Genomic DNA, 18,440 nt, shown 5'->3' on the forward strand with positions numbered 1-18,440 from the left:
TATGATCCTGACACCAAAACCTATCATTCCCTCACGCCTTATGAAGTAGAGATGACCACCGACAGGCGGGATCAGCTTGAGCAAGAGGCCATTTACCGATTGATTCAGAAGGAGAATGCTGGTACTGGGACTTCTCAGGCACCCTCCAGGTCAAAGGGCAAAAGGAAGACAGTCCAATGGAAGGATACTGGGTAGTTCCATCTCAGAATTCAGTGGCGACTTTTCTTCCTCAGTAGGCAGGTGGAGATGAGAGCTCTACCTTGGCCTGATGAGAGCTCCACCTTGGCCTGGTGCGAGCTCTACCTTGGCCTTTTCAGTTGCCTCTCGCAATCTTTGTATGGCCACTCTGTCAGTGGTCAAGCCAGATTCCCAACATCAGAACCAGACGGTGGATTTTTCAGTCTCACATCAAAATCAGACAGGGGAATTTTTTTTCAAAAATTTTGGAATCTTGCCAAAATTCAAGAAAGAAGGGAAAGATGTAGACGGCTGGATAGTTCACTATGTGGGAACGTCTTCTTAGGAGATGGGCAACGAATTACTTAGTAGTTACTATGGTAATTACTATAGTAAACCCGAAGTGTATAAATAGGGCCCATTACATTGTAATCGGGTTGGCAATTGTTATCATTTGGGTTAGCGCCTTGGCTACAATTGTACTTGAGAATCATTGGCAGTATTGTCGGCTGTACTCTCTCTTTGTAAATCATATTCGCTTTAATCTTGATCTGTAATTCCAATCATGGCATATATTCCAGTTACACTTACTTCTCATCCAGTCTTCTGAATCTGAATCCGAACCTTATTTCCAGTACATAAGTTTGATTCTTATTTCAGTATCCAAATTCCAGTCTAGTTTCTGATTCCTGTCCAGTCTATTGTCTGAAATCTTCCTACACTAGTAGCTGAAATCTTCTAACACTGGAATTAGCTGTCTCAAGAGATCAGCTCCAATTCCTCTGTGTGTGTGTGTGTGTGGCAATGTGTTAGGTAAAAATGCAACCCTCTCTCTCTTCTCGGTTGACCCCTCTTGCTAATTACTCGTGTTGGCCTCTCATTGCCTCCTGCAAAGCTTAGCCAATCACAAATTAGAAGCATAATTGATAGCTTTGTGACATGTGTCCCCCTTTCCCCTTTTGTGAGAGCAGGTAATTAAATAATTCATTTAAACTCTCATTGGACCCTTCTAGTCTTCTGGCCGATAGGAATCAGGCAAGCCATTAGGCTGCTGGATGCTCATTGGACCCCTTGGTAGACTATCCAATAATCTTCTAGGGAGATTAATTTCTATTGGTTCTTTTATTAAGCATTTTTAAGTTGATTAGACTAATTTTACTCTAGCCTAATTCTCATTGGTCCACCTCTATGGTCATCCAATAGGATTTGAGGGGAAATTGGGGGCAACTGGCCTAGGAGCCTGCCATGTGTCCATTCTTCCCTTTGAAGGAGAGCTTGGGAGTGTATGTGTGTGTGTGTGTTTCTCTATCATCCCCTACCATTAGGGCTCGCCCCTCCTTCCTAGCGACGTGGAAAGACTTTTTAGTCTTCCCTTGACCATCCAATTTTCCCCTACTTCGGCCATTGGACAATTGAATAAATTTAGGAACTTTAGCCTATGGAACCCTTAATGGAGCTGAACCTTAGGTCTTTTAAGCCCCATTGAAGCACATTGCTCTTTTGCAAATTGTCCCCCTTTTAATCCCTATTTTTCCGCCTTTGGATCCCTGCAGGACCGGTTTTGCAGCCTTACCAATATTCTAGATTTTACTCCCTTGGTACTTCCTCGTATTAAATGATCAGTTTAACATGAGAAAATCATTCGGGAGTATTAGATATTAGTTTTTATGACACTCGACCTCCTCTATAAGGTGTGGGTAAGTTCCTATCTTCTTCTTGGGTTCCTTGGGTCCTGGCCATTGTGGCTCATGATGATCTTCCTTATTTTTTTCTTTTCTAATGGTTGTTCTAATCTCCATGGTCTCACCTGAATCAGAATCCTCTTCAGCGTCGTTCATATTACGGGGTTGTCACCAATCCCTATGTTGGTCTTTGAATTGGGGTGTGACTTTGTTGCTTTTTGCGATCTCTTCTTTCGTGTTTTCTTCTTCTTCTCAGATTGGGCAATTGATGTTGTGTCTCTTTCTTCAAGAATATAATTTTGGTTTTGGAGCATCAATCATGTGAGTACATTTACTAGGTTTACAGGTGTACTTTGTGTTGGCTCCTCAGTAACCTCAATTAGATTCAATGGTGTGATCCTTGGCGCATTTGGATTATTCAGACATTGGGCAATCAAATGATCTATGCCACATCGATCACACATGAGTATCTGCATTGTAGATGTGATCGCTTGATTGGTTTGCATTAGTGTGGAATTCTTTTGTAATCTAAAAGGACACTTGGCTACACGATGTGGACCCCCACACTCATAGAATTGAAGAGGTAGTCTCTTGGCAGTGAAATTGATATTTTGGCCTCTTGCCGCAAGAGCAGCTACTTGATAGACATGTTTGACTTGTCCCCAATAGTCCTCCATATAGTATTGTGGACTTTCTTCAAGTGCATCAATACCATAGGCAATATTATGGTCTATATCTTCCTCACAGCCTTCCAAACAAGCAATAGATGACTCACAACCGACTTGATTCACAATAGTGATTCTCGGATCTGGGGGTTGCGGTCCTGGCACTGGAGGTGGTAAGGGTGTTGTTCGAAAAACATTTTGGGCCCTAGGGACCATGTGTTGTGATGGTTGTTCAAGAGGTGGGGCCGGCATCAATGCAAGCACTCGAGGTGTGTCCTTCCATGCTAAGGTTGGTCTATTGGCCACCCATCGCATGTTTAAATACTATGCAATCCTTGTCTTGACGACCATACCTCCCACATGCATTGCAATTCCCATTAAATTTTACTCTAAACGTAGGACATTCTCGCTGGTACTATGTGGACCATAGAAAACACCATTGTTGCTCCCTTCTTGGATACATACGATTGTTTTGTGGAGCATAATTGTCTAAGACTTTCTTGAATGGCCCTGGTGAGATCTGCTAAAGTCATCTCAGATATCTTTGGCTCTTTAGCAATAGGCTAGGGTCATTGACTCGAGCCTCGATGCTTGCGAGCTAGTAGATTTAGGCTCAACAGATACTCTTTCTCCTTGAATCATTACGGTGTCCTCCAATTGGTCGCATTGGTGGTGACTGCTTCCCAAGTGGTGATATCTCTAATGACTAGGCCATTGTAGATATCCTCATGTCGTAGTCCCCTAATGAATCTATCAAGCAATTGATTATTATTGAAGTGCTCATTTGGATTACAACGAGAATTCAAATGCTTCAAGCGACAAATAAAGTCTCTCACAAAGTCCCCTTCCTCTTGTTGGGCTTTCTGGAGCTGAGATGCTACACCCTAGAGTACTCCCTCTTGTATGTCCTCTTTCAAGGACAGTCTCCTAAGAGTAGGGTAATTAGTTTTTTCTTACACCCTTAGGGTTCTATAACAATCCACAACCTTTCCACTCAAGGTTAAGCTTAAAGCACTACTCTTATGCAGGTCATTGTGTTCTCCTAGGGAATCACATATTTGTTCAAATACTTCGATATGCTTTCTCACATCCCCGTCTCCACTAAAATTTTGTGTGAGCTTGGCTATTTGTACTGCCTTACTTCTAGGCTCTCTATCAGGCGTGTTATGCATATTTTCAGCTATAGATCGACTGATAGCTTGAGCAAATGTTGCCAAGTCTCAGTGAGCAGGTATGGTGGGGACAGGTGCTCTCGGGATTGCATGTGGAATGGGGGTTGGCATTGGTGGTGTATATGTAGCCCTTGGGTTTCAAGTTGGGTACGATGTTGTGCCATGTGGTGGCCTAAAGTTCATATGTGTGGCCTTGGGCATAGCAGACGTGGGATGTGACATGCTAATGCTAGCTGGCATGGTCCCATTGAAATAAGAGCTTGGATGTTGTGGTTGTGGAGCATAAGTTGTTGAAACAATGGGAGAGGTAAGAGCTATATGAGTATGAGGACCCATTGGTGCATATGCTTGATACACACTTGTAGGTACTATTGCAGGCATTGGGCTACCATGTAATGGTGCTTTACTAACAAATGAGGTCCATGGCGTGTTTTTTGGCATGTCCATCATTGGGGTAGGCATGATATCCATGGTGTCATAAAGAGAAAGATGAGCTAAACTTGGGAAGGTAAAGCTATCATTTGTGGGCTCAGATTGTACTGAGACCCCTGGCAAAACAACATATGGAGGATCCTTTGGGCTTATCGAGGGAGTCTCCATTTGTGATGAAGTTGGTTGCTTAGCCTTCCCCGTATCCAAGAATCTCATGAGACTCGTTGAAGGCATGTGGATTCCTTTGTTCTGCCTCTCCATCTCAATAACCCTATGGATGACATCACAAACTCTTTGTTGTTGCTCCTCTGCGCTAGTAGCACCCAATGTGGATTGTAAGACATCTAACCAACCCACATGATAGGTGTGACCTGTGTATAGGTCGGTTAAACTCTCCGTTTGTAGTTCATACTCCCAGTTTTCATTTAGAAACACTCCATCTAGGATTGAAGTGCTAGGGGTATACTTTGAACTAGATGCAATGTGGCCCTCTATGGGTTGACCCTTAGTGGTTGCTACCGCTCAATTGCTCGACTAGCATGGATGTTGACATAGGGGCCTTCGCTTTTAGCTCCCTCCATTGCTCTACCTTGCATAAGCTCTCGATTTTCTTTTTCCTAGCTGCAAGGATATATCGCTCCACCTCTTGCACTTCGGCAAGGCTTCTACCATCAGGTAATATAACCTCAAAGGGGAATAGCTCTAAAGATTCAGGGGGTGCAGTGAATGGAGTATTCACAGGCACACTCTCCAAGAGCATGGGGTCTACGTTGGTCATGAATGGTGAATTACTTCCTCACCCCTTTCATTTACATCGGTAGCTCCATGTTCGGAGCGAGTGGCTCTACTAAAAGTCTTCTTCAAGCGGCTAAGCATGCTTGGCCCGGACTGTGGGCCCATGGCATGCATGTCTTGGCTTGAACTATTGGGATTAGGCATTGGGTAACCTTCCACGACATCGGAGTCAAAGGAAGAGTCACTAGATGCAATATGTGGGTCATGAGTGGTACTACCTTGGGTTCCCACTGAGGGCCTAGAGCCTAATGTGGAGGAATAATGAGTGCCCGTGTAAACGGAGACACTCTCTATGTGATTGTCCTCTAGCACACTATCAGAGTGTAGGTGCATATGACCTCAACACTCTAGAAGTGTTGGTGAGTGCCCGTGAAGGCCGCTCACCTAGATTTTTGGGCGTTTGCAACCCAAATTTACCCTCAATTTTTTTGTTTTTATGGTTCTTTTTTCTAACCAAGCCATGGAATATGGCGTGTGATAGCTTAAAGGGGCAATGGTGTGTCACTCACCGCTCAATGCTTTCGTTGTGAAGGATCCTGTGCCATGAAGAAGAAGGAGCCGCCGCCACCGCCGTGCTCAACCGCCTCACCGCCGCTATGATCGATCACACACACTCTCTCTCTCTCTCTCTCAAGAATACACACACACACACACACACACACACACACACACACACACACACACACACACACACGTGAACACACGAAGAAGGAGAAGACAGAGGTAGAACAAGAGAACTTCTTAGCTTGCACCTCCAACAACGAGGATTTTAGGTCAAATGGACCTTTTTTAAGAGTTTGACCCACACATGGGCGCCCACAGTGACCGATCATAGTAAAAATGGAATAAGTGGTGCACCTCTCATCAACGATATTCACCTACACACCTATTGAACCGAGAAGCCCGGTCCATCACTCAATCAAATAAATAATAAGGCGTTCGTCGAAGGTGATAGGGTATCCGTGAGGGTTAATAGCGAATCATGATGAGATTGCTACTCAAGGTTCATTGGAGAAATAGGTTTTGCTTGACGATGCTTTGGTTGATATGTATACCAAATTTTGTGCCCTTACAAAATCTCAAAAAGCTCTTGATGAGATTTTTTTCTGGGATGTCTCACTTCAAATGCCTTGATTGTAGATATGTCCAACATGGTTGTGACCAAAAAGCTATGGGCTATTTTGACCATATGCAGAAGGAAATCCTTTCTTGCAAATGTGATTTGGTATTCCAAGGCTGTTGGAGAAACATGTTGCTCTTGGTGGTGCATTGGTTGATATGTATCTCAAATATGGTACCCTTATGAAAAAAAAAGTTCTTAATGGACTTTTTGTCAGAAATTTCTTCTCTTGGGAAGCATTGACTGCACGATATGCCCATCGTGGCTATGGCAAGGAAGCTCCATAATGTTTTCAGTGGATGCATGGGTTATAGAATTTACGATGTGATTGCTAGTGAGGGGCTATTAGAGACGCATATTATGCTTGGCAGTGTGTTGGTTGATATTTATGCCAAATATGGTATACTTATGAAATCACAAAAAGTTCTTGACGAGCTTCTTGTCTACAATATCCTGTCTTGGGAATCGTTGATTGCAGCATATGCCCAACGTGGCTGTGGCAAGGAAGCTCCGTGCCATTTTCCCAAAATGCAATGGGAGGCCTTTCTCCAGATGCAATCACTTATGCTTGCACCTTGAAGACATGTGGACTTACACAAGATGCAAGACATTGACTTGGCCTATGTGTAAGAAAAGTTTATTTTATTTGTATCAAGACAATAGCTATGAAAATGTTTTTGCACTCATGTTTTATGGTATCTATCTTGTTTTATTGAATCTAATTCAATTAATTTTCCCCCACCAAGAAAGTCAACATTCTTAGTGATAAGGACGTTTTATGGAATCAACAATTTTGGAAACGAACGTGAGTACTCTCGTCATGTACTTTATCAATCTTCAATGAAATCACTTCCAAATGGAAGCCCAAACTAGGTTCCTAACATTATGAGTCCCCCATGCTAACGGAAAGGAGGGTGCAACTTTTTGTGATTATAACAATAGGGGAGAATGTCGCCACCTCCCCTCGCACACTCATCTAATGAGCGTGTGTGCCGTGTGTCCGAATTATGCTCACTTGTAGTGTAGAATGTGCACAAATGTGATTAAACCAAATGCGTTGCATTAAAAATGTGTATGAAAATAAATCTCTAACATCTTTTTTTTTGGTTCTATGTCTATAAGGAGAAGAAAACTACAGAGATAGAGGGATGCTTTGTGGGAAGTACTCCGCAATATTTACATATATGTAAGTAACTCTCATTAGATCTTCATTTTATTTTCAAAGATTTTGTTAAAAGTCTCACAATGACTCTCTCTCTCTCTCTCTCTCTCTCTCACACACACACACACACACACACACACACACACACACACACACACACACACACACAGACTATGGCTCGGGAAAATCATTTTCTAGAACCGACTCTAAATTCTTTTCACTCACAATTGAGCTGGTGTATAGCAAATTCGAGGGGGAAAATTATGCATAAAATGAAAAATTATAACTAAAACCTGTAAAGTTTGAGGCAGCTTTCAAGCCTTTTCACCTCGACACGAGCCATCAATTTTCCAATATGAACAAGTTTTGGATAAAGCGAACCTATCTTTTCCAATGCCTTTACACACACACACACACACACACACTTCTTGTGCATCACCTATTAGTTTCTATTTTATTTGGCTCAACTCCAACTCTATGCAAATACTACTAAGGACTAGTGTGGCCGGCGGCAGCTCTCTCTCTCTCTCTCTCTCCCCCTACGTGCGCATTGTCCTCAATGCAACCGGATAAAGCAAATAACGACACGTGGCACTAAAAACCAGTCTCTTTAATATATACTAGTGTGGCCGGCGGCCTTCGGCCGCCTCTCTCTCTCTCTCTCCCCCTTGTGTGCGCACTGTTCTCAGTGTAGTTGTATAAAGAAAATTGCGACACGTGGCACTAGAAAAACAGTCTCCTTAATATATAGTATAGATATAGATATATCATATCGTAGAAAGTATTAAGTGTATATTGTATTCGAGAGTTACAAAAGTGACAATGCGTCCACTATGGGCATGCAGACATTGGTGACCCAAGGAGGAGGGTACGTCGTCAGCAGAGCTCATCACCTTTGTACAAAAGGAGGAGGGCTCGCCAGCAGATCTTCCACAACAGCCTCCAGCTCAAGGAGGCTCTTATGCACTGGCTTTCTCTTCTTGCTTAGCCTAAACGAGAAGCACTATCACAGAGGGCTTATCAGAGGAAGTGAAACCTCTGCAGTAGACTCTCCGCTTTCACACCGCTCTATGGCCAGACTCATCGAAGATGGAATCGTCTCTCCCCCTTCGCCCAGAAAGGTATCCCACAAAATGGAGCTCTTTGGAGACACCCGCGAGGACTCTTATTACTGGCTTCGAGATGACAACCGACAAGACCCTCAGGTCCTTTCATATCTTAAGGAAGAAAATGGTTACACTGAACGCGTCATGGCTGGTATGAAACTATCTCTCTCTCTCTTTCGCTCTCTTTCACATAACTAGGGTAAAGGGGCCATTTTAAGGAGTTGCCAGGCGCTCATCCTATGTGTTGCTCTGTTTTGAGCACGAAGGGGTGCAATCGATAGCGCTACAGAGCATCTACCTGCAATAAAGGCGATTTTGAGTGCGAGTCTTGACAGGCTGCGACCGCGGACAGTTGTTGAACCCCCCTTAGCAAAAGAGGCCACCGTTAGCACCACTGTCCAGGGCGAGTTTAAAGACTTCACTGCCGGCAAGGCTTGAACCTGCATCGGACGGCAGCGATTTGACCACCAGCAGAGCTAGCCGTGAAAGCACACGCGCTTTGGTGTCCTAAACCTGGTTTTTGCTTCTCATAGTTTAACGGTTGATGGGTCCTTCAACGGGCACCCACCCCATTATTGGCCCCTTTACGCTAAAGAGGCCGAAGCGAAAGATTTTTAACGATTAAATATCATTATACGATGCATGGTTTGCCTCCTTTGCCTCGTCACTGTAATGCCGGCTGCAATGGGTGTCGGGGCAGAGCCCCATCGCCCAGGTTCACTTCAACCCGCTTTTGCTTCCTCCCCACTTCCGCTTATCACCAGAATTGTAGTTCGAAGACGGTGAAGAAGGCGGTCTTCATCATTGTCTGTGGCCTGCTCTTCCATCTACTCCACTCCCCAATCTTGCTTCAACCAAGCTTGAAGTGAACCCTACAAGCAAAGGACCTTGCATTGGGTCGCGATTGTCGCTCTTCAAGGAGGTGTGAAAGCTGCTCAGTCTAGTGGATCTTAGGTCCAGGCTGAGGGGGGTTTGCTTTCTTTCTGCCTTCTTGTAATGTGTAGTGGAAGTGATTTAAGGTGATAACTAAAGATGATGCTCAATGTGTACTCAAGGTTCCTTTTATTTCACGAGAGAGATGTGCAATAGACTAGGGAGATAAGAGAGTGTCAGGTGCAGCGGAATTGAGATGGTAAAGATCTAGTTTTACACTTCCACAATCCTTCTACTTCTTTCCTTGCGTTAGTGATTCCTTTTAGCTTAGATGATGGTTCCTTTTACTTTCCTATGAAGAGAGAGGCTGAGAGAATGCAATAGAGATGTGTAGAGGGAGAGAGAAAGATAGAGGAGAGGAGTGACACCCGATGGGGTCCCAACCAACCCTCTCAAGAGCCCCCCACACCGTTGCCGATGTGGTATTTGCTTTAGATTGTGTAAATAAAGTGTACACACAATGCAATACCTCAAGTGCAGACAATACTGACCGAATGATGAGTGTAGCGGCGGTAACTCCTTAGAAAGAGGCACCTCTGGGGCTGATTGGATGCACCTTGGATCCTTCTCGTTGTGAGATTGCGGATGGTCACCAAGGGGCTGATTTGCACTCCCGAAGTGAGAGGGCTGAAAACGTAGATCTCGATGATGTTGATGATGGACAACAATGGAGCACTGGATGCATGCGAGGGAATGGCTGAGGGGAGGTTTGATGGCTGTCGAAGTACTGAACCGCAACGGGGACATGCATAGGCTGATCCGAGCCACTTTCCGGCTCTGAAAAATTTGCAAAACATAGCACCTTGAGAGATGTTTGTGAAATTGAAAAGGGGTAGTTTGGGAATTTTGAAAAATATTGAAGGTTTATTTGGGAGCGTTTTCAGCAAGACCAGACAACGTTTTGGCAGATTTCAGCCTTGGCGATTTCAGCCAGCAGCATGTCTACAGATTCCAACCCTTGGCGCCGTGCGACTCCAGAATCAATGTAACAGACTTGGACACTTCAAGTCAAGATTCTACCGCGACACGACAAAAATTCACTTCAAAACAATTCACAGTTCACAATTGATTCGACACGGCCCGACGGAGTTCCGTGCCTAGAGATATTGGCCCCAAAGATTGGCGCCCCTTTCGGTATTTCTTTTTGTATTAATCTGCAACTCAAAGTACACAGGATTGGGAGGCTCTCACTCTCAGACTCTGCATCTAGATACTCTGCATCGAGACTCTGCGTTTTTCGGGATCAACAGTCCAGCAGGGCACACACCGGACATCCACATCACCAGTTTGTGATATACCCCTCTCTTGAAAGCATTGTAATCGCCCTCGATGACGCCTGGAAAACAGACAGAGGCCATAAACTGTCTTAGCAGACACTCACTGTTAGTACCGACGCACTAGGAACACACATCTAGCACATGTACCAAATCAACAGTCACATCACAGGACATAAGTTGACATCACATGACAAATCACATTCAAATTCATTTGGATCTCAGACCATGATTTATCGGCAATGTAATTAGCAATCGCATCTGGATCCACTCAAGACCTCTAATGCCCAATTGACTAATCCCTATTGCAACCATGTCTTTCGAGATCATTCAGACAAAATGCTGCAGTCATTTCGTCTATCAGTTCCTGCACTTAAATAAGTCAAGAACAAATCAGTATCATATTATCGGGAATTCCAGTTCATAAAGTCATATAGCAGAATACTGTCAGCTCATAGTATCCTTGAAACTCAAAGAGACATCAGTGACTTTAGTATCAAAGATCGAGGCAATCTGTTGACAAAGGAGCGGAGCAACTCCCCTCTTGTGCATACCCACTGCACAAGATTCCGCCCAAGCTGAGTTCGGGGTTCCATTTGGAATAGACTATGCCAAACCAAAAGCTTCAAGGTAAAGATTCACAATCTGAGGAGTATCTGCTAGGTCCTCCACCTCCATCCACTTCGCATCCAATGCAGGATAGTTCTTGAATTTAACCTTCTTGAATTTAACCAAGAACCGCCTTATCACTTTACCCTTAATCTTTCTGTCTTTATGTGCCAATCTCCGTTCTGGAATTGTCCACCTTCCTTCAAATTTTGGATCCTTCGCAATATTTAGCATAATCTTTGTTGCATCATCGATCAATCGTCGACGCTCCATCTCTTCGAGCTTCGCCTGAGTAGGCCGAGGCGGGCCATACTCCTCGCATGAATCCTCTTTGATCTCTTCCCGCATCTCCGTATGTAGAGGAAGTCATTGATCTCTGTCTGAAGCCATAAGTGCCGCGTAAAAAGGATCGGATTTCCCGGTAGGAGAGAAATTGACCGTGCTTTGAGAACACTGTAACAAACTTGGACACTCCCAAGTCAAGATCTACGCGACACGACAAGAATTCACTTCAAAACAGTTTATAGTTCACAATTGACTCGACACGGTTAAGCAGAGTTCCGTGCCTAGAGATATTGGCCCCAAAGATTGGCGCCCCTTTCGGTATTTCTTTTTGTATTAATCTGCAATTCAAAGTACATAGGAGTGGGAGGCTCTCACTCTCAGACTCTGCGTACAGATGCTATGAGAAGTGGGAAGCCTGCCCACACTTATAAAGATATTGCAAGGGATGCCAAAAGCAGAGCCCCAAAAGTTGCCCATTAAAAAGCATTAAAAAATAAACCCTTCATCTCTCAAGCCATATTGAGTAAAATAAAGCAAGTCAAATCAAGCCCTCTCTCTCTCTCTTTCTACATTGCATAGAATAAAGTAGGCTCTATTGCGTAGGAAAAGCTGCCAAAAATCTGTACGTTGTTGCCACGTCATCAGTCCCGCAAAATCCACCGCATTTTCTAGGAGGCCGTACGGCATGCCACGTCAACAGTCCTCCGCGTTTTTCGGGATTAGCAGTTCAACAGGGCACACACCAGGGCACACACCAGGCAGCCACGTCACCAGGTTGTGACAATCAACCCTAGCGCCAGCTGTTGTAGCAGATCAGGGCAGTGTTTTCAGATTTCAGCCCTTCTCTGCTGAATCTGGCCTGCACTTAGCGTTGGCAAAATCTGAATGGAAACACTGGGTGAAGGCTCCCCTTTATAGGTGAACTTGGCAGGTTATAAGCTTATTAGGTCTTAGGTAGGGCAAGCGTCCACCAAATTACCCAACAATAAATCATTAAATTGATTAATTAAAATTGAGTCAGGGTCCAGTTTTGGGTGAAACTGTCGCACATCTTCCCACCTGGGAATCCGATCGACGCGGGGAATGGCTCATTGGATTCCTCTAACCTAAAACTATATGCTCGTGGCGCCTAATTCCCACCGTAGTGTAATAACATTTGTCCAAACCCGTGTACAAACCATTTATGCAAGAAGGTTTGTAACAAACTTGGACACCCCAAGTCAAGATTCTACCGCGACACAACGGAGATTCACTTCAAAACAGTTCACAAGGATGACACGGCCCGACTTAGTTCTGTGCCCAGAAGTATTGGCCCCAAAGATTGGCGCCTCTTTCGATACTTCTTTTTATATTTATCTGTGTTCAAAGTACAAGAGGGTAGGCAGGCGCCCACTCTTAGACTCTGCGTCCAGATGCTCTGAGTAATGAGGCCTAGCCCACTTATTTTTGTGTTAGGTGTAGCAGAATGAATGTTTGAACTTTGCTCAAGATGAGTGCTCCGAATTGTGCTCAAGGTTCCTTTCATTTATGGAAGGGAGAGCCTTCTGTTCTTAATGAGAGAGTACAAACTTCAAATGGACACTGTGAATGGAAATGCATGAGACTGAGAGATAGAGAAGAGAATACGACACCAGAGATGTTGTAAAAACCTCCTCCAAGGGCCCCACTCTCGATGGCGAGAGTGGTCTACTATTGATTGCACAAATCTCTACAATGCTTGGACTTGCCGACGATGTCGACGACGAGACGGGCTGAAATCTGGAAACTCTAAGGGCTGAAATCTGCAAATCTTTATCTGCTGAATTCTGACTCTATGTCGATGACGATGTCGATGGCGACGATGCTACGACGACGCGCTGAAAACGTAGATGCTGAAATCTGCGTTTTCCAGGCTGAAACTGTAAACCTTGCGGAAATTGACCGTGCGGTGAGGAACTGCTGCGGGAAGGTGAGATTTGCGAGGTTTGGGGGTTCTTCTGCAAGTGCTAAGGGCTGAAAACTGAAAACACTGGTGTTTCTTGAGGTTCCGTCGCGGAGAATCTGCAAAACGCTGGGGTATGATGCAGATGCAAAAACGCTAGGGCTGAAAATCTGCTCTGCTGTCGCCGGTTGTTCTGCAAATGCAAAACACTAGGCTGATCTGCTGTGTCGTGATGACACCGGGGCTGATCTGCTGTGCACAAAACGCCAAGGCTGATCTGATGCAAAAACGCTAGGTCTTCTATTGAGAGAAAACGCCAGAGTTGTCGCGGGGGTCGGTCTTGCTGAGAAGTTGCCTGTTGAGTAAGGTGCTCCTGCTGCCTCTTCTGCCGGAAAGTGCTAGCGCTAGGTTTTTATTTATACAAACTTAGCAAAATTGCCCTACCTACTTTCCAACAAAAGTCACTTAAAAATAGTAAGTGAAAAATGTCAAAAATAGGGAAAACAGGCCTATGCACTGTAAAAATGCTACTGATGGGATCTGACTGGAATCTGATGGTCATGTTGTGTGCAACCAGAGGATATGCATCTAATCTAAGTGTCTGGACATGCACGGTCTGCGAACAGACTCACAAAAGTGCCAGATCACTTCCTATTCTAGACCAACTTGACTGAACTGAACCCTGATGTAGCTTGTCCACGGACACATAGGGTTGGATGTGTCACGTGACATTTTGGTACAAGGGATGCCCAAAAGCAGGGCCCCAAAATCTCTAACTTGAAAGCTTACTAACTCAAAAGCAATTGTCCCAAAAGCTGCTAATAAAAATCTTCTTGTGTAATTTGTAGAAATCTGTACAGTGTACAGATTGCCACATCATCAACGTGATTTGCGGCGCAAAATCCGGTCTGCCACATCATCATCCAATCAACGCATTATCCGGACGTCCGTACTGGCTGCCACATCATCATGCGTGTGTGTGTGTGGGCACTGCCACGTCATCAATTTGTGACATACCCCAACTCTTGAAAGAATTGTAATCGCCCTCAATTACGTCTGGACGTAAAACAGACAGAGGCCATAAACTGTTTTAGTAGACACTGGCTGTTAGTACTGAAGCACTAGACACAACACATCTAGCACATGTACCACTCGAGAGTCACATCATCGGACATCACTTGACAAATCACATTCAAATTCATTCCAAATCTCAGACCATGATTAATTGGCAACGTATTTAATAATCGCATCTAGATCTAGTCGGGACCTCACAGATGCCCGATTAACTAATCCTTATTGCAATCATGTCTATAGAGATTTATGAGACCGAAATACTGAAGTCATTTTGTCTTTCAGTTTTTGCACTCAAACAAGTCAAGTACAAATCAATCAGTTTCATTTTCATTTTCGGGAATTCCAGTTCCTAAAGTCATACTGCAGAATATTGTCAGCCGAGCAGTATCCCTGAAACCCAAAGAGACATCAGTGACTCTATATCAAAATCGAGGTAATCTGTTGACAAAGGAGCGGAGTGACTCCCCTCTTGTGCAAGCCCGCTGCACTAGATTCACCCATGCTGAAATCGGGGTTCTATCGGAGTAGACTATGCTAACCGAATTCTTCAAGGTAAAGTTCTAAAATCTGAGGAGTATCTGCTAGGTCCTCCTCCTCCATCCACTCGCATCCAATGTAGGATAGTTCTTTAACTTAACCAAAAACCGCCTAATCACTTTACCTTTAATCTTTCTATCCTTGTATGCCAATATTTGTCGTGGAAAGGTATCTCCTTGCTTTCCTCCACTTCGGGTTGCTCATCTGGCTCCCCATCATCGGGCACATCGCCTTTAGAAGGCTTCAAGAGACTCACTTGAAAAGCATTAAGAATCCTCCAAGTATCGGGCAGCTTCAGTTTAAAGGAAACTTTTCTTTTATCTGGAAAGGTCCATAGTATCTCATGCTAAGCTTTGGAAAAAGCCGCTCCTTTCCCTTTTTCTTTCTTAGGCATGCCTTCTCAAAATGTAGGAGTAACCAATTGTCTTCCTTTAATTTCAAATCGCGACGTTGTCGATCTGCTGCCTTCTTGTATCTTTCCTGAGATTTCGCTAAAGCCTCCCGGACCTTGGCAAAAGCAGTGTCCAAGGCCCTCGTGTACTGGTCGGCTTCAAAAATCCTATCTTTTGTGCTAAGGAAGGGTGGAACCCTTGAAGCACCTTCAATAATCTCAAATGGCGCCTTCCTCGTCGAAGAGTGGATTGTGTTATTGTAGGCAAATTCCACCAAGGGCAAATTTTTTTCCCATTGAGTCTTCTGATAAGAAACGTAAGACTTCAATAAATCCAGTACGAATGAATTTGCAATCTCAGATTGCCCATCTGTCTGCGGGTGGAAAGATGACGAGAATTGCAACCGTGTGCCAATGTTCTCCCAAATAGCCTTCCAAAACAAACTCGTGAATCGGGGATCTCTGTCAGAGACTATTGTCTCAGGCATGCCCTGTAATTGAAATATCTGGGCAATGAACAGTCTCGCTAAATGGTCCGACTTGACTGTTTTCTTCACTGGAATGAAATGAGCTTGCTTGCTAAATTTGTCAATAATACTCCAGATGCCATCGTGCCCACTCTGTGTCTTCGGGAGATAAAAAATGGAATCCATAGCAATACTTTCCCAGGGGCGGGTGGGAATGGATAAAGGCTGTAACAATCCCTGTGCTTTATGTCAAACTTGACCTTCTGGCATACCAAGCAACTGCGTACAAAGTGGATTGTGTTATTGTAGGCAAATTCCACCAAGGGCAAATTTTTTTCCCATTGAGTCTTCTGATAAGAAACGTAAGACTTCAATAAATCCAGTACGAATGAATTTGCAATCTCAGATTGCCCATCTGTCTGCGGGTGGAAAGATGACGAGAATTGCAACCGTGTGCCAATGTTCTCCCAAATAGCCTTCCAAAACAAACTCGTGAATCGGGGATCTCTGTCAGAGACTATTGTCTCAGGCATGCCCTGTAATTGAAATATCTGGGCAATGAACAGTCTCGCTAAATGGTCCGACTTGACTGTTTTCTTCACTGGAATGAAATGAGCTTGCTTGCTAAATTTGTCAATAATACTCCAGATGCCATCGTGCCCACTCTGTGTCTTCGGGAGATCAAAAATGGAATCCATAGCAATACTTTCCCAGGGGCGGGTGGGAATGGATAAAGGCTGTAACAATCCCTGTGCTTTATGTCAAACTTGACCTTCTGGCATACCAAGCAACTGCGTACAAAGTCGTCCACATCCTTCTTGAGTCTCGGCCAAAAGAAGTAAAGCTGCACACCTTTCAAGGTGGTCAATGCTGCGGTGATCCGTAAAAGGTGGACAATGGCATTCAGTTAGAACCTTTTCCCTCAATGGCTGTGTAATGCACAACATCGTTTTCTTCATCAAGTAGCCATCCCATATGGAATATCCCGCTACTACCTCCCCATTCTGTATTCGAGTGAATACATCTGAAAAACATGGATCTGTGGCGTACTGAACAACCATGTCCTCGAAGCTTCTATGATGAATCGCGGAGATAGCCAAGACTAACGGCTTCCAAGACAAAGCATCTGCCACCAAGTGCTTCTGTCCCCGTACATGGACGATCTGGAAGTGAAACTGTGACAAGATATTAGCCCACCGCATCTGCTTTTCCGAAAGCTGCTTGGATCCATCTGTACTTTTGCTGCTGAGACGATGTGTCCCAAAAAGTGTATCTCCGGCAAGAAAATTTCACTCTTCTTAGCATTGATAACTAGTTTGTGATCTCGCAATGCCTGAAAGACGTGTAGCAGATGGTGTCTATGTTCTGCCTCATCCTTGGAGAAGACTATAATGTCATCAAAGAAAGTGCCGACAAAAGATCTGTACTCTTTGAAAATCCTTCGCTTGAAAGTCGCTGGAGCATTGGTAAGGTCAAAAGGCATCACCAAAAATTCATACAAACCGAAGCTCGTCCGAAAGGTTGTCTTGTAGATATGTCTCGACGCGATTTGGATCTGATGATATCCACTTTTCAAATCAATCCTGCTGAAACAAGAGGATCCCTGTAGTCGGTCAAGATAATCATCGATCCTTAGAATCGGGAATCTGTTCTTGATGGTGACTTTATTGAGAGCTCTGATACCACTGTAACAAACTTGGACACCCCAAGTCAAGATTCTACCGCGACACAAGAGAGATTCACTTCAAAACAATTCACAAGGATGACACGGCCCAGCATAGTTCCGTGCCCAGAGGTATTGGCCCCAAAGTCTGGCGCCTCTTTCGGTATTTCTTTTTATATTAATCTGTGTTCAAAGTACAAGAGAGTAGGCAGGCGCTCACTCTCAGACTTTGCGTCCAGATGCTTTGAGTAATGAGGCCTAGCCTAGTTATTTATTGGTACAAGGGATGCCCCAAAAGCAGAGTCCCAAAATCTCTAACTCAAAAGCTTCCTAACTCAAAAGCAATTAGCAATTGTCCCAAAAGTTGCTAATAAAAATCAGCCAACGTAATCTACGGAAATCTGTACAGCGTATGGATTGCCATGTCATCAGCATGATTTGTGGCGCAAAATCCGGGGTTCCACGTCAGCATTCAGTCAATGCATTATCCGGGCGTCCGTACTGGCTGCCACGTCAACGTGCGTCTGTGTGTGTGTGGGCATTGCCATCATCAGTTTGTGACAGGGTTCCAAAACTACAAAACCTAATCTAATGGATTTGTCCGGACATGCAGGTCTTGCGAACAGGCTCACAAAATTGCCGGTACTAATCCTCCTAGGATTCTAGACACTCGTATCTAGGAAGAAGGGGAAAAGTGGCTTTGGAAGTCGATGAAGCATGTCCACGTGGCACACAGAGCCATGTGCACGTGACCGAGAGATATTGCGAGTGAAGGTTCTATGAGTGATAGAGAGAGAAAGAAGACTAACACCAAATGGGGTCCCTCATAGGGCCCCCCTCCTTATCGCTTGAGAGGTATTTGCTTTAGATTGCACAAATGTTGATACAATGGTCCTAGATGCTAAGATGCTAATGGGATCTTGCTACTGATGCTTGGATCTGAGAGACTAAGGGCTGAAAATGCAAAATGCTAGG

General features: G+C 44.3%; 1 protein-coding gene across 1 annotated transcript in view; it reads left to right on the plus strand.

Moving 5' to 3' along the window:
* Window positions 1–8,011: 8,011 nt before the first annotated feature.
* Window positions 8,012–18,440, plus strand: part of LOC147450313 (Prolyl oligopeptidase family protein) — a 113,198-nt gene continuing 102,769 nt past the window's right edge. The window contains exon 1 of the mRNA XM_086519578.1: window positions 8,012–8,462. Coding sequence (XP_086375704.1) covers window positions 8,039–8,462 — 424 coding nt within the window. The 5' untranslated portion in view covers window positions 8,012–8,038. The remainder of the gene's footprint in view (window positions 8,463–18,440) is intronic.

Source organism: Adiantum capillus-veneris, chromosome 9, assembly GCF_014529385.1.
Source record: "Adiantum capillus-veneris isolate H3 chromosome 9, ASM1452938v2, whole genome shotgun sequence".
NCBI classification, from domain to species: Eukaryota; Viridiplantae; Streptophyta; class Polypodiopsida; order Polypodiales; family Pteridaceae; genus Adiantum; species Adiantum capillus-veneris.